The sequence below is a fragment of the Diadema antillarum genome, unplaced genomic scaffold, assembly GCF_040938485.1.
Source record: "Diadema antillarum isolate AM-2024a unplaced genomic scaffold, OU_Dant_1.0 scf00000078, whole genome shotgun sequence".
In the NCBI taxonomy this organism is placed as follows: domain Eukaryota; kingdom Metazoa; phylum Echinodermata; class Echinoidea; order Diadematoida; family Diadematidae; genus Diadema; species Diadema antillarum.
The window spans coordinates 544668-562399 of NW_027270967.1; the positions used below are offsets into that span (position 1 = coordinate 544668).

The window sequence follows — 17732 nt, forward strand, 5'->3', positions numbered from 1 at the left end:
CTTCCTGAAGTATTTACAGTACTTACATTGTAGTACTCCTTTTCTTGACTAGCTTTCTTTTCTTCTCTAAGTACAATTGTACAGGTCTTCACAGATGACAGAGTACAGTTGAACCTCTCTTATCCGGCCTCCCTTTATCCGGATCTCTCTATTATACGGATGCAATCTCGCCGTGATTTTTTTTTATAATTACCTGAGGAAAGGGGGATTCCCAACTCCTTGAGAACTCCTACACAAACACACATGAATTACATATTACTTCCAACGTGAATAACATACATTACATCAAATTTCCTTCTAAATTGCTTACCTTCAGACATTTTAACATCCCCAAACATCAACAAATGTAACAATGAAAAGGTTGCAGTATACACATTACTACATGTGGTACTACAATGGGCTACATCAGTACATACGTGCATGTGTATACATGTATAAAGCATTGAGTCTCCCGTATCCGGCCAAATCCCTTATCCGGATGAGCCCCGGTCCCGACTTGTCCGGATACGAGAGGTTCAACTGTACATGGAATTACCAACTAAAAAAAAACAAGGAAAAGTAGAAATTACGCGGTGCGTAATATATGTCCCCGCCGGAAGTACCATTTTGTAGCAAACTGTACAATATAGGTCAAAAATCAAGGTCAAAGATCAAAGAAGTCAAAGGTCAAAATTCTGTGTAAAAGTTTTGAAGCCCTCATCTAGTGCCATCACATAAAGCAAACAGAATTGAAATCGGGTTAGAAATGGCGAAGGAGTAGCATTTTGTATCAAAATGTACAATATAGGTCAAAGGTCAAGGGCAAAGGTCACAACTGAAATTCTGTGTAGAAGTTTCAAAGCTCCCATGTAGTGCTATCATATAAAGCAAACAGAATCAAAATTGGCTCATAAATGACAGAGAAGTAGCAAATTGAACATTTTGATCACACACGGACGCACACAAGGACACACACACGGACACACGGACACACACACGTACGGAGCCCGTTTCATAGTCCCCTGCTCGAACTCGTTCGGCGGGGACAAAAAAATATTGTACTATACATCCCCCCTCCCCCCTTTGTAGGATTGGTACAGACATGTGTATGAGCTGAAACCTCCTACAGCTTACTTACTAGTATCTTTGGATTTTGATCTGTACAACCTTTACAAACAAAGTTAAAGTTATTGCTGTATATTCCAATTACGAAAAATAAAAATGTTCCCATTCATTGGAACCATATTCTACATAGAGTCACACCATCTTTGTTTCAGAATTAAAGCTTTTAAAACACTAAATTTGAAACCAATCACTAAATTGTCAACACATTTTAGAAGAATAGTGTAAATGTTTCTGTCTCACACTGGTAAGGTATATAATTTTCCAGCTGATTTTGTGCAAATGAAATCAAAAACATTCAACCAGTTCCATTTATAATGATTCTCAATTACAGGATTTGCATTAAAATTCAGCTGGCTAACTGAGTGACAACAAAATGATCGTTCCTGAAGCACAATTATACTCAAGACTAGATGGGTTCACAGAGAGGACCAACATGTGTAGGTAAAATCTGTTACAAGGGGGCACAAGACCTCAAGTGACATTACCTTTCATTACACTTTATTTCTTTTCAAACAGAGATACATTGTATCTCCTACAAATGTACCTTCTTGCAATATCTTTCACAGACAAATGTTTGTGTTATGTGGGGGGGGGGGTGGAGATATGTAATGCTACATTGTATTTCTATCAAATGGGTTCCACATTTTTTGGTATGTACACAGTTCTTGCTTTGTTTTCTCATTTAAGCAATCAACTTTAGACCCTTCTCCTGTCTGCTTTTTCTTCAAAAATACACCGTAACCAAATTTTCACCAATCTGTTCCTGCTTGATCCTCATATTTCTTCAAACAGTCTCATAGATTTCAAGTTTTCTTTTCAAATCAAGTGAGACACATCTCTGCTGACAGGTTAGCCTTGTAGACTGGAGCAAAGGTTAGCACTTCAAAATGGAACAGAGGGTGATATTTTAGGCAACATCTAGTATCTTGTTTACCCATCTGTTTGCACTTAAATGTAAAACTTCAAGCAAGACTTCAGAACATCGCCCCCCGATATATTTGCATTAAGTCAACTTGCTGCTTGGATATATACGTCAAGTCATTGTTTGTATTTGTGACAAGGCACTTTTTTTTTGTTGTTGTAGGAATATCCCCTCGTCTAGTCTACCAGAATATTGCTCACTCTTATCATACCAGGGTATAGCAGGTTACTTTGAACAATGGTGATTCTGCAAACCCATCAATAAACATCTCATCAACCAGAAGTCTTGATATCTACGCTGCAACACTTCACAATGCGTGGATAAAAAACAAAACAAAAACAAGCACAAAAGCCTGTTACACATGATTGTAAAATACAGTAGAAATACAGTAGGCACTGAGGCAAACCCCTGTCTGCAGGGTCACAAAGGCTCTGGAAGCATGAACTCCTGAGCCTCCTGTATGCTTTTTTCTTGCTTCGTCATGATTTTATGGAATGCACTCTTGGGAAATAACGGTCTATCTTTAATAGCATATTAAAACAAAAATCTACTCTGATATTATCATCTACACTCATCTTTTGCTTTGTCATATTCTGGAAAGTACCACAGTTCCCTGACCTAGCCCCATGGAATGGCTTCATACACAACTGTCCACACGTCCTGAAAGTATGTCACTTGTCAGCATGACAATCCATTCTCCCACTGAGATTGCAGTCTCATCGCAACTGCACTGGGCTATGGCCAGAGGAAAACACTGGACAGGGGTCATCATAGCCAGGAATAATCAAACAGTTATGTCGCCAAATCACGATAATATGACTACTTCATTATCAATCATATTGATAATATTAATAATAAATGGTATTTATTAAGCACTTAATACAGGTATTTTAAATGCATTGATACAGATCAGAAAAGTTGACTTAAAACAAAAAAAAATTAATTTCAAACATTGTGATATGTATATGTAGCAAAGGAAAGAAAAAAAAATATGATGATCATCTGCATGAATTTTGAGAATTGATTATTAACTCTTTGAATATCACTTTTGTAAGAGTTTTGACAAAAAAAAAAAGTGACTTTGGATCATAAACCTGTCTTTCTCAATCACAAACAGAGACATGAAAGTTATGTTTGACAGCAGGATATGTGTTGTATTTAAACAAGCTCTAGTTCAGGCATGATAAAAGAGGGTTAGGACTCAATCAAAATAAAACTACCATACTCACCTAAACTATCCAGCTCCAGAGTCTTGTACTGCACGTTCATTCCATTGAATAATTCCTTAACCTGAAAAAATAGAGAAAATATATTTTAAAGGGCTGGTATAGTATTGGTTGAGGTGAGGATCCAGCTTTGAACTTTTTGTGAGATGTGTAGAAACCACTTCATGAAATGTTCAAGAGCATACAATTCTAAGATGAATAAAAAGCTTGATTGACAAAAATCAGTTTTGAAATGACTGAGATATCCAAAAACAAAGTAAAACAAAGCGATCGGAATAAAAGGTGGGTCCCACGTTTTATTAGGATCGCTTTGTTTTGGATATTTCTGCCATTCCAAAACCAATTTTTATCAAATAAACTCTGAATTCTCTTCTTAGAATTGCATCGTCTTCCATCCATTGTATTTCATATTAAAGAGGTTTCTATCTCAAAAAAATCACCATCAAAAAACATTGGAAACCTGAAGCCCCATCTTAACTGAAAGTGTACCACCCCTTTAATACACTTATAGTAACACTTCAACATACCCATTTGACCCTTAAACCCGCTCCATGAAGACTGCGTATTATTTGAAAGAAATTGACTTTGCTATGAAAGACAGACCACTGATGATGTCAGTATGTTACAAATATTTCTTGTAATACATTCAATATTTCACAAATATGCATGTGATACACACGTGCACAAATGCATGCATCTGTATGTACACACACATACCCCAGTCACACATAAACTATACACCGATGTATCCAAACAAGTGGCCTCAATTTGATGGATTCTATTCTTTATGAACCACTGACACAAATAAATGTGGCACTGACACACTTTTTCTAATGGCTGTAAAAAGGTGGCATTAATTGTAATCAAATGGTGCTTACTTACTTTACCACTGACAAGTAAACCTACAACCATGCAATATTTTTACACCCAAAAATGTAAAACAAAATTGAAGCCTTGTAACGTGTTGCTGGTGGCTACCAAACAGACCAGATTTACAGTAAGCAGAGACTTCACCTATAGAAAACGACATCCCACGTTCCTGCGGAAGAATGGAACTGAGTGATCCTACAAAATGGCAGCTGAAGCAGGATATACACTGTATCAAACAATAGCGACGAGGGCAGTTTTGGTCGGAGCAACTTCGGAGGAAGGGTCGGAGGAAGCTTGGTCGAAATAATTTCGGAGGAAAGGTCAGAGTAGTGCCCGTCTGAACAAGGTCGTGGTAACTTCCTCCGGTCGGAGGAACTTACCACAACCTCTTCCTCCGACCAAGATACTCCTGAGTTTTCTCAGGAGTATCTCGCTACCACGACCAGCCGGTCGGAGTAAATTGCCCGTGTGGACAAGCCCTCGGAGTATCTCTGAACTTACATACCTTGGATTACGACCTAGGTAAAACTTTCGGGGTCAAATCGCATTGTTGACATTTTGCGAGTACACGTGCTCGTGTAGTGCAATTCTAACCTAGTCGATCGCGACGAAGAAGCTAGCGCTCAGAAATTTCCATCAACAAGAATGGAGAAGATAAATGCAGTCAGACCACAGCACATATGCTCATGAGCCGATCCGGCAAGATTTATTTTGAAACGCTGATTCAAAACGCCGTTCATGGGAGCACTATTTATGCTCACTTTCTTCCAGCTTTGGAAAGAGCGTTTGCGATTGCTTTGCTGACCTCAGCAGAGACAGGTCAAATTGGGGCGCGTTTTTTTTTTTTTAAGTTCTGGCCTGAGTGTGTGCATTGTTCATGTTCCCTAGCATGTCTAATATAATTTCGATTGCTTTACTAACATAACTGTAGACAGTGATGGGAAATATGAGTTTCTATTTCATTGACAAATTGTTGACAAAGTCGGAATGTATGATAATAGTGAGCTCTTCATGCATTAATTCATGTCTGTCACCATGTACAGTAATGTACCAACAGGGAGCTCGAAGGATCAGCACCTGCAAATTGTGTTGCACAGCACGTAGAGTTATCGAAAGGTCGGCTGGCCTGGCCTGGCGCGCTGATTTTCAAGTGAACCAGAAAGGCGATGGAGATGACGTCATTTAAACGCATTTGTGATGTGAGTTGCGTTTATGCTTCCCCGTCAAACGTGATTAGTCAGAAACGCTGATCGTAAACGCACCTTTTTGGATCGGAGTTTTGAATCAGCGTTTCTATCAAAATCAGCATGAACGCAACAGCGTTTTGCACTAATCACGTTTCAAAAGCCTGATTTTGGCCCCCAAAATGGAAGCATAAATGCACCCTTAATGGGTACTGTAGAATGAGTGTTCTTCAAATAAACTGAGTTGAAGGAGTACAAGGGCTTGTAAAAGAGAATAATTCCCTCGAAGTAAAATTTGATACAACTGTACTTGATATACATATTGATGAGGTCTGCAATGAAGTATCTTAATCAGAGCTGCATGCACATGGCTTGAATATCAACAAACTACAATTTGTAAAAGGGACTGGGGGACTAAGGAAGATGTTTGCTCATGATCTGGTTTTACTTTAAAAATGCAATCCAATTAAATATCTATAGGGTGGCTATGATCTCTTTCGAAAGAAAACAAAGATATAATATTATCAGAATTATGGAATGCTAAATGTATAGAAATTCTTTGCCTATGAAATTTTGTCTGCGCATCTTAATGACATTTGAACCACTGATGCCCATTGCGTCAAAAATTGTGTCCACTAGACTGAATTGTTGTTAATAGTGAAGCATCAGCTGCCTGCATACACATGCAAGGGCCAGCAATATACAATGTATTGCTCTATGTCACTCCAGCTGCATCAAGTGGTGTGTTGCACAGAGCATCAACCCAGCAAAAGACGAAATAAATGTCCTTTCATGGAGTTGGTAGGAATTATTGAGATAAGAGTACATGTAGCTGTGACATATGGTTTAATATGAGTGGTGTATGTGCCATATGTTGTATAGCAATAACTATTAAGTCCTTGCCTAATGGCACCATTTAGTGTCAATACACATCTAATGTGTTTCTAATTACACTGTACCTCAATTTTGTACAGCCATATATACATGCAGCTAACTCACCATTTATATAAAAGGGTATAGATTAAATGCTTATGGTAAGAGTGAGTGTGTGGAAGAGGGAGACTGAGAGCAACAGATAGGCAGACAAATAAGTCTTTTAAGCCCTGGCCTAGACTTCCTCCAAGGCTCAACTGGGGATTTTAAGTTGTTCTACATGATGCGATAAATATGCATGACGAACTACTTGTATGTCATTAAACATCATAATCTATACAGCCATAATCTACCTTACTTGAACATTACATGTTAGTCCAGTTCCAGACATTGAATTGATCACACAGACACAAATGCCTGTTACAATAATTCCCCCTGCACCCCAAAAGAAAAATAATGAAATAATAATAATAATAATAATGATAATAATAATAATAATAATAATAATAATAATAATAATAATAATAATAATAATAACAATAATAATAACAAAATAAAAATCAGATAACAATTACATACCAATAAAATTACAAAATGACACTGCAAACATAATCGCTAGGCTGTATCCCTTGATCAACTGTAGGCAAAATGACTTCAGACTAATGTCTATTAAACCAGCCCTCCCTGTTAATACAAATTGCTGAGGCAAAATGATGCTATAAATCTCTACAAATCCCACGTTTGCATGCTATCTTGTAATCAAATGGTGCTACAACGGTAAAGTGCCAAGGCCACCATCCCCATGCCACCAGAAAGAGCAATGCCTCACATCACTAAGCCTCCAGGCTAAGATTTTTCCAAAAAAAAAATGCTGTTGTTACACTACAGGTCTGGATATAGCTTCACTTTTTAATATTGCACCACCAGAATGTGTTGACACTCACAAAGGGGATGGCCTGGGCACGTTAATTAATTCGGGCGACAGTACGGAGGGAGAGAGAAAAAAAAATAGCCATCAGGACTAAGTTTAGATGGACCTCTGCACAACCATCACACTCACACACTATGTAACTGCCAGTGTTTTCATTGGCAGTGAGAATCAGGGAGGTGCCCTGGTGAAAGTGTTTGATTGACATTGCAATGTACTGTCCAATTTGCATAATTCATGACATGGAGAAATACTATCTACATAGATGCAGGCGTAAGGACTGGTCAAGAAATGTTTTCAAAAAAAAAATGTGAAATTTCAAAATGTAACATCTTCCTTATTTCTTATCCAATTTTTTCATGTTTGTATTGTTCTGTAGGTAATATTTTTCTCTTTCCTTTGAAGTTTATCTATTTTTGCAGTGGATCTTCTCTTTAAACATCAACCCAATCAGTCACAACAAACTGCTCAATATGATAGACAGATGCAAATAGAAATAATTTGCAACTCAAATTTCACAGCTTACAGATCATCTCCAACACCCTTGCTCACACATTGAAGGGTGCTTCTGCGCAGCTTCCTCTCTATTGGATCTGTCACTTATCACAAGGTGTATCCTGTGTTGTTGCTTTTGTCTTTTGTTTGTTTGTTTGTTTTTAATATTTTGAGTGATTCATCACAACACCCTACGCCACTGTGTCAACACAGGTTCAGCTCTGACTCGTAAATACAGTGTATCACGATAATGAAAACAAGGCTTCTTATTAAAACGCATGTATACTGTATCTCTTGCCAGGTTTACGACCAAACAACAATTATGACAAAATGACGAGTTGGTCTATTAGACAAGTCCACCTTCCTACACATAACAATTGAGAGAATGCAGCAACATCAATAGAACACATCAGTGAAAGTTTGAGGACAAAATCAGACAATCCATTCAAAAGTTATGAATTCTTATTAAAAGTTTCTACACAGTCACTGCTGGGTGAGAAGACTACTACAGTGTATGATGTCACATGCGTAGAACGATACAAGGAAAACATAAAGAATCCCACAAAATTTTATTTTTTGAAAAAAAGTACACATTCCCTCAACTCGCTACTGATATATAAGTACACCATGTATTACATGTTAAGGGTAATATTACTCCCCCTGCCTTCTGAAAGAGGCAAGCCATATGCTCTATCATTATGCGAGAAAAGCGAAACATGTTGAATTTTCTTCATACTTTCCTTATATCATCCTACACATGTGACATCAAAAGCTGTTGCAGTCTTCTCATCCAGCAATGGCGGCACTGAAACTTCAAAAATTCGGAACTTTCGAACGGATTGTCCAATTATCCACAAACTTTCACTGATCATGTGTTCTACTGATATTGCTGCAAATCCTTTTCGTATATGAAGGGGGACCTGTCCTTTAAGAAGTAATGGTATGCGCCCAATAGCATGCAAAAATATACAGAAAGATAGATAGATAGAGAGATAGATAGATAGATAGATAGATAGATAGATAGATAGATAGATCGATAGATAGATAGATAGATAGATAGATAGATAGATAGATAGATAGATAGGTAGGTAGGTGAAGGCTGAGATTATGCTGCATTTGTTTAATAAGTGAATAGACAGGACTTTAAATGTTGCTAGCATACCTTTTTCTTTTTTCTCAAGTAATTATACTGCATTTGTTGACATATTATGCTTGCTACTGTCCAGTGTATGATATTTTTTATGAGTCATTCAGAAGTAGCAGTAAAGCAATCAAAAACAGACATAAGACAAAACAAAACAATATACCATTAACCAAGCTACTCTAATGGTGACAGGAAGCATATTTTCACTTGCACAACAAGGTTCTCTGAAGCGAACTATTGATATATCACTCATCCGCACAACTGAGCACCATTAGCCAGCATCCATCAGCATAAGCTAGCAGTAGCTATCCACTGGTTCTCACAGCCTTCCAGGCAAGTGGACAAGCCAACTTCCATTATTAGATTCCGATTCTGCAGAGTGAAATTTCTCACCACAATGCCAGCAACTCGGCCCATTAAAAGAAAAAACCCTGGCTCGCATTTGGACTGCGAGAGAAAGATAAAAGCTGGGGAGAAGGTAGGAGGAGATTTCAGATAGAAAGGAAAGAGATAGCTCTCTCTTGCCCACACCGTAGAATCATCCCCATTACAGACTAGCAGGGGAGGGAGCAAGGAGTAACAGTCTATCGTTTTAATTACGTCAGATATATACGCTGGGGAAGTATCTGGCACAGGCAAATTAGATTTGTGGGGTGCGTAAAATGTGTGATGGCGTTAAAACACAGGCTGCACAACTGTTTTTTTTTTTTTATATCTATTTCTATTTTACCTATTTCATCCTAGTAACCAAATGATTATGACACAAATTCTATAAACAGAAAGACTTCCAATTTCTCCTGGTCGAAGAGTCTTTAAATGCATTTTTCGGGTCCTCAATCCAATCAAAGTATCGTAACATTTAAACAGACTTGTGTCTGTTACTTAATAATGGCTGGCAGTTCTGAATATGATAATCATAATCATTACCATGTTTGCTGAGAGTAAATATTCAATTTCATGAAGTTCAACAGCTAAGTTTATACCTAAATGTAAATACTGGGTGTGTAACTAAACATGAAGTACAAATCAAATGTCGCCTTTGGTTCACTTGAGCTTCCTATCAGGCAAACAACTTCAGTGAAATCTGAAATGTCCCGGGCACAAGGGGCAAGCGAATTCAGAGGTATGTAGGATCTTGATGACAGTCATAATACTGTACAAGGGGCGACTTTGAGTGGCCAAGTACTTTGCAATATATACAACCAAGAGAAGACTATGCACACAAGACTATGACCTTTTGGCCAACACACAGGGAAGTTTGCATGCTGCTCTCACAAACAGCTGACGCTTCCATTCCACGACTGTGTCCCGGTAACTCCACAATGGGCATTGAGTAATCCCGCAATCGGTCAGCAGCGCTGGCAAGGGGCCCCCCTTTCTGGGGCTATTTGAGAAAATTAGTTTTAAAGGCAACTGAATGCCCTTACACTAACTTGCAGCCCTGTCATGCCCCATGCAGGCCAGCCTGTTTCGTGCTGTGCCTTGTGACATACACTGACGATACTCATGGGGTTCTTTAATTCATCTGCTTAATTACGCAGCACCGACAAACATTCTCCACATTAAAAATCTACATATTTCACAATGGTGCGTGCATTCCAGTGTTTTTTGGCCATTTCAGTTTCCTCTGACATCACTTGCCTCTTTGGACAAAGACCCCCCTCCCCATACGACTGGGCAACTCGATCACCACAACCAGTGACACTCCTGGCCAGTTATTTGAAGAAGCCTAAAGCACTGGTTCAGACTTTAGTGTACCAGTACAACTTTGTACTTCAAGACTTATTATGAAGTAATGCAGTAGTGCCTTGTAAAATTTTCACCTGGATCACCCTACCTAATCCTGACCCCACATAGCACAAATACAAAACTCCCTTTGTGATGTGAGCATGTTTGGTCAAGTTATGATAGGCAATCATCTTCAGCCACACACGCTACCGCTCCACGACGGTCCTATTTAATCACGATGAGTGCGCCTGAATGGTCCAACGTGCCGGCTAAAGGATCCCATTTGCGTCAGCAAAGGAACCAGGGTGGAATGGAACTTGCTGAATAGGATTTAAATTGTGCTTTGTCATCTCTCTTGTAAACCTGCAGCCTTCAAATTTTCACAGTGCTTACACAATTTGTATTTCAGCCTCTGAAACAAAATTTAGCATTTTCCCTTCATTTTTAAGCGTGGATGTTTTCCAATTAAAAAAAAAACACACACACAATATAAAAATAATAAAGAGATAATTGTTTCGTTGCAAATGCTTTTACAGTACTGAGTGAATTATGCAGTAACAAGCTCAACTATTGTTTACAATCTCAGCTCTATATGACAGCACAAATGTATTCATATATATAGAAAAAAAAAAGTGACCTTCAATGGAGGGGAAAGGAAAATATATCGAAGGGGGAAGCTGTTTCTTAAACGTACACATTTGTATTCTAAGAATCATAAGAGCAACCTAGCAATTTAGAATGTACAACACAAATCATTTAGATTGTGATGACAACTCCAAATGTATTATGTCAACTGTGTGTTCTGTACTACTGAATACATAGTAGCTACCAGGCTTGTACAAGATTACAGCCACTGCTCATGCAACAGTATGACAAATTCAAAGATTTTCCTTTGTCTCCACAGAAATGTTAGTGATCGAAAGTGAAGCACACCATATTGAAGGCGCTACTGTAAAACGAGGAATGTTTGCGTGCATTCAATTTGGTGAATTTCGCGAGCAGCAACATTCGCAAAATTAAAATGCATGTGAAAGTTCTTGCCTACATACACAATATGCATTGGATGCCAGTGTTAAGTCTCCAAAATTTCATGCTGAGAGAAAGACCGTCAGCTCCTATTCGTGAAATTTTCATGCCGCGAATGTATTGTTTTATAGTATCTTCCTGTACAAGTGAATTTCCTAGCATAAAACTTAACTCTTTTCAAAATAGACAACATAGATTTGAGTCACTTTGCATTTATATGAATAAAGGAAAAAAAAAAAGAACAGAGAATGGTGACTTGGTAATGAGACAAAGGTGCTTTTTCTTCTACATCCCTTTGATATGAGCCGAGCACCACACTTACAAAATGTAAGTACACTGTCCATACAATTTGTTCATTTTGATCTACTGCAATTCAGGGGTCATCTTCCAATCAAAACAGCTCTCTCTTTTGAGGGCAACTTTCTCTTGAACTGCACAAGGCAATATTATTAAAGAAAAAATGTGTATATCTCATTGTACGTCACAACATGTACATACATGTAGTGTCTTTCAGTATCAAGCAGACCCTTCTTACAAAATGGGAATATTTTAGAAACACTAAAAGACAACAAATATGCAAGCTATATGTATGTAACTCACAGGTTGAAATTATCTGAATGCCACAGTTAATCAAAAAAGTATTAAAACCTGGATAAAGACGATAAATTGAAACCTAAGCCACTCAAAGGTAGCATATATCTGAGTGAGTTGAAAAAACAACAACAAACAGCAAGTCATTCAGCCAACAGAGCTTTTTATCATGGCAACCTCGAATGCTGCTGTGATAGGAAAAAAATATGACCACATTCTGTGAATCACAGACTCAAAGCTTTGTCCTTTGCATCCATCTCCCTTCCCCTCCCTAAAATGCGTCGCAATTGTTACGTTGTGGTTTTATCTAAATGTAAAGGCCACTACATAAAAATTCTTTTTTCAGGCCACCAAAACTGCATGAGTTGAAGATTTTAGTGGGCCATATAGGCCACCAAAGAAAAAAGTTTTCAAGCGTTGTGCTGTGGAATGAGGAATTTTCACTAAGTATATCATGTGTTATCTCAAGACTAAATTGTATAAATGTCTCTGAAAATCCTGCATACTAGTGCATCTTATGATCAGCTGTATCCACACACTCCTTTGCATCCCGATTACGACTCAATGCAGTACTTGAAGAGAAACTATCTTACTCATACAAACTCTAATAATACATATATTTTCAGATGTTTAAAACAGATCAAGGAATCTGGGTTACCTTTTCATTAAGAAAGAATGACCAACTGAAGAAAATATGACAATGCAATGGTGACACTAAACAGCAGTAAGAGTGTGGATGAAACCAAGGAGGTATACCTCCTTGATGAAACTACTTTGAAATACAGGATTGTATTCATCGTCATCTCTCACAAGTATGGCCATGTATTCTCTGTCAATGAAATACATGTACATGTACTTTTTCAAAATAAAGCAGAAACATGGACAAACACATTGCAATCTACATGTACTATCAAACACTGACAATGGGGGAGGGATATACTGTATACACATGAGGTCGTTACTGAGATACCTAGATTTTAGAAAGTCTCGTGTTATCACAAAAAGTTAGGCTGTGATTTAAACTTGAAATATTGTCCCCGACCATGATTCCAGGTATCACTGAGAGACTAGTTTCAGCAAAAATAAAGCAGAAACGTGGACAACCACATTGCAATCTACTATTAAACCCAGACATGGGTGTGAGGAACATTGCAGAGAATGACTAAGTAATTTGAATTACCTACAAGGAGGAAAACTGTTCAGACAGCTAGTTTGCCAAGTGGCCAGTTCCCTACTGAATCACTTGGGATGTATGAATGCAGGCCTGAAGGATTTTCACTCAGACCAAGGAAAGGGAACAAACATAAACAAAGGTCTGGTAGTATACACACATTTGTGCATTAGAGCTGCAGTAGAAACATGTCTTTCATTCTAAATGCATGCACATGCATGCACAATCTTGAGGGTTTTTCTACATTGCATTTCCAATCACTTTTAGTACCTTCATAACACTATTGTGCAACAATGGCACCGACAACACTCAATGTAGTATGTCCATGTGGTGTATTCAGTACAATGTACCAATCTATTTTGAAAGAAGGCAGGAATTTGTGCATGCAAAAGCCACTCTTTTTCATTTTTGAAGGACAGGGTCAAATGATACACATGGTGAATACATCCCATTGGCAACCAGTTTGAAATACAATTCATTAAATGTATCACATCCCATGCTGATACCTTCAACCAATGAAATAAGTAGTCACTAGTCATTTGATGAATAATTATGCCCCGGGTCCCATCAATAGGACAATGTCAGCATACAGTTTTCACAAATAAAAACTAATGTCAGGATATCACCACATGCCAAGAGCAGTCCGGGAAACCCGCTCATGAGGACCGCTCCCGCGTACGAGGACTGCCCTGTCTCATGCGGGGGGGGGGGGGGGGGGGGGGGGGGGGGGGGGGAACGCCTCATGAGGCCCCCTATTCACTTTTTATTCATCTCACACCTAGCGGCCTGATCCGACAGTCTGATCAGGCCGCTAGGTGCGGCAGTCTTGCATTGTGCGAACACGCTGGTGCCCGTGTTTTGATGGGCGCTCTGAATCGGTTGATTAAAACTCGATTTTCGAAAAAAAAAAACCAGACAGGATTTTTTCTTCTTTTCATCATGGATAGTGGACATGTGTGTGTAACAAAAAATCCCCGTGCAAAGTTGCGACAATTTATACGTCACATGTGAGATGAATAAGAAGTGAACAGGGGGCCTCATGAGGCGTTCCCCCCGGGCCTCATGAGGCGTGGGGGCGGTCCTCATGAGGCGGGGCAGTCCTCGTACGCGGGAGCGGTCCTCATGAGCCGGTTTCCCGAACTGAGAGGAAGCCAACTCACACTCCCGCTGGGGCGACGGATTTTCATCACTCTCAAAAGACATTCCTAATTTACCTTTTTCCTCCATAAAAACACAAATAGACCGTCTAATTGTAATTCAAATACATTTTACCATATGTAACAGGTGACAAAACCATTTTTAATGCGAGAATGTTTTTGATTTCGAATGGATTCCAGGTGACATATTAACAAAGTTTTTCAAATCCCATGATGCACAATGCATCCTACATTGAAGTGTGTGTATAAGTTTCCAACACACGCGCTAATACGTGGCGCGCTAAGCGGCGAACTAATTCAGTGCCTATCGTTAGTTCTCCTGGTCCGTGCAAGTGGCGACTATACGGTAGAGTACGTTAGAACTTCTAACTGTTAAGTAGAGGACTAGACTAATGTTAGAGGTTCTAATTTCAGTTGAAAAAATATTGCAGAAAAAACATGAATTCGGTAAGTCAAAGTGACTGAATTCTAACGTTAGTGGTAAGGTTAGGTTTACCATAGACAGAAAGATCCGTCTGTCCGGAGGACTCTTTTGTATTTTGCCATTAACGCCGTCCTCCGTAGACAGACGGAAGGTTGTAGTACCCATTGCTGTGTGGATGTTCTTAACCACTGTCCCTATGGAAAATTGGGTGAGGTACCTCACCCTTCTCGATTGCGTCTAATTCACGGCCCTAGGTCGGCAAATTTAAGCTTGAATAGTTAAATCAACTATTCAAGAATAGACTACTCTCACCAGATTAATGAATAATCCAATATTTCGGTCGAATTTTCAACGCAAAACACACATCAACCAGCCCGTCGCGTCGTCACGTTCAAACTGGAGAAACATACAGTATGAATCTACTAGCCAATCACATGCGAGGTAGTTTCTACGTGTTTTTTTTACTTAATAAAGTACCTCGCATGTGATTGGTTTACAGATTCAAAATGGCGACTTACAGCTAGCGAACGGCGATGTTGCGATATGGATAAAATTTCTGCATTATAACCGCGTTACTGTGAGTATTTCGATTGCAAAATGTGAGAAATTAACCCCAAATATTGCTGCATAATGTGTCATATCATGTCAAACTTGTTTGAATGTAAAAAAGCTGCCTGTAATTTGGTTTATAGTAACGTTTTATCTGTGCGCTACTGCCACACAGTAGCTGGCATCATTGACTTCGGTCTGTATACGGAGGGGATCCGTGAAGCCAGACGCAGTCTCCGCGGAACATTCCCCGACGGACAGATACAGACCGATCTTTCGGTCAAGGTTTACCAGTGCTCATACAGGGGAGCAGGCCTCGTGAGCGGGTTTTCCACACTGAACTAGTTGGATGTTGAAAAAAAGAATGCACCGCATAAAAAAGAAAAGATCCCCAACAACTGCGGAAATTTGGATGGGAATGTAAACACGCCATGCCTTTCGACTTATGAACCCCCCCCCCCCCCCCCCTTGGTGTGATCGCTGCCCTCTTTTTTAGCAGTGTGTCATAACTTTCACTGAAATTGAAGGACAAACATATCCCACGTAAATTTACAGTGTAAACTCACATTGGAAGTTTGCAGCCCTGTAAAAAGTCTTTAACGTTAAAGATACCGCCTACGATAAATAGCCGGGGTACCCAACAAATTTACATATCCTTGTTCTTGTCACAGTATCTACTAAACATTATACCTTTATAGGCCTAGGTCTAGATCTAGTATGCATGCACAAATTAATACTGACTAGCAGTTAGCCTGATTATGACTGGTCAGTGATAATGCGCACAATTCATGATACAAACCTTATCGCAGAAGGGGCATGTTGTCTTGCTAAATATCATAACATCATTGGACCGAATGTGATCCAGCAGGACCGCCCGCAAATCTCGGGCGACGGGCGCCATGTTCTCCCGCTTGTAAACCAGGGAAAATTCGGATTCTTCTCCAACACCCAGCTACACAATCTCTGCTAAAATTAATAGTTGTCCAGTCGTAAAACTCAAAAGTAGTGAGCGATGACTCGGCGGCAATCCATTCAAGATCGAGTGTGTAGAATCTCTACGGAGAACTCGATCGCACGCACAACCTAACTACCGGTAGTACGTTGTAATTTGGCACAGAATTATTACGCAAACACGTCGGTACGGTCTCCGAGCTTTTCTCTTGCTGCTGAGACTCGGCGGCGGATCGAATACTTTATGCATGCACATCGGGGTAATTTCCATGTGATCAAGATTTACCGCGCGGCGACGAAGGGTGCGCGCGATGGGACAGTGCATGCACTGCAGCTTATGTAGAGTTTTCTGGGCGGTTCAAGTACGTAAATTAGATGGATTGCACACAACATACCACGTGCAGCATGGCTGTGGTGAAACTTTAGGGAGATTTGGCCAATGAACAGAGAGCGCGCCAAACTGAAAATAAGCAACTCGGTCAAAAGTTCTGCGACTGTCACTGATGGACTTGACTCTCATGATATCTTTTGATTATCAGCTCAGAGATGTTCGATCTTATCTTTTCTTTTTCTCTTTTTTTTGCTTGTCAGCTGAAGAAACCCTGAAGTGGAAGGGGAGAGATGAGCTGAGGACCTTTTTTTTTTCTTCTTCTTCTTCTTTTTTTTTGTCCTTTTTTTTTTTCTTGTTAGCTCATGACGCCCGGAAGTGCCCCCCACTTTTGAAAGCGCTCCGCCGGCCCTGTTGATGTATTGTACATCATAAGAAAGGTAATTTATCAACCTAGTAAGTCAATAAAAAGGGAAACTTTATGCATGAGCAAACACCTTCGTTTTTCTCTTCCAAGGCACAAAAGTAAAAATTGCAAAAATGAACAAGTTGTCATTCATGCATAAGTGCTCTTTCATGTAACGATACGAACAAAAGACAAATTTAACACAATATTAAACATGACTTAAGTTGCAAAAATAAACTTATGATCTATATAATATCTTTGAAGTCCAAAAAGACCAATAAAAGCTAAAAGTAATGGAGGAAAGTTAAGAATCTTCTGTCAAATCAAAATTCAAATGAAATGAGAGAAGCAATATTAACAAAAATGGTAGGAATTTGAATTTATTTCTCATATTAGGAAAATTGTAAATGATATTTGGTTCTTGAATTTATCTCATGAATTCTTAAAAATAAAGATATTCTGCTCATTTGATCATCTTTGTGCCCTCACTCCTTATGTCATTTGAAGTTTGAGTAGATAGAAAAATTCTTATTTCCCCCTTTAGTTTCCCACTAATTATGATTATGTTTGAGGTTATAAAGACATAAAAAGAACATGGGGAATGAAAACTTATTTTTGTTATTTCATTCATATCTCTCATTGTGTTATACTGGTC

General features: G+C 39.0%; 1 protein-coding gene across 1 annotated transcript in view; it reads right to left on the reverse strand.

Annotated features, from left to right (window-relative positions):
* The window catches only part of LOC139717628 (thioredoxin reductase 1, cytoplasmic-like), a 41758-nt gene extending 25218 nt beyond the window's left edge, over positions 1-16540 (reverse strand). Inside the window, exons 1-2 of the mRNA XM_071629135.1 lie at positions 16192-16540; positions 3256-3316 (exon numbers count right to left, since the gene is read on the reverse strand). Of these exons, the coding sequence (XP_071485236.1) occupies positions 3256-3316; positions 16192-16293 (163 nt within the window). The 5' untranslated portion in view covers positions 16294-16540. The remainder of the gene's footprint in view (positions 1-3255; positions 3317-16191) is intronic.
* Positions 16541-17732: the final 1192 nt, after the last annotated feature.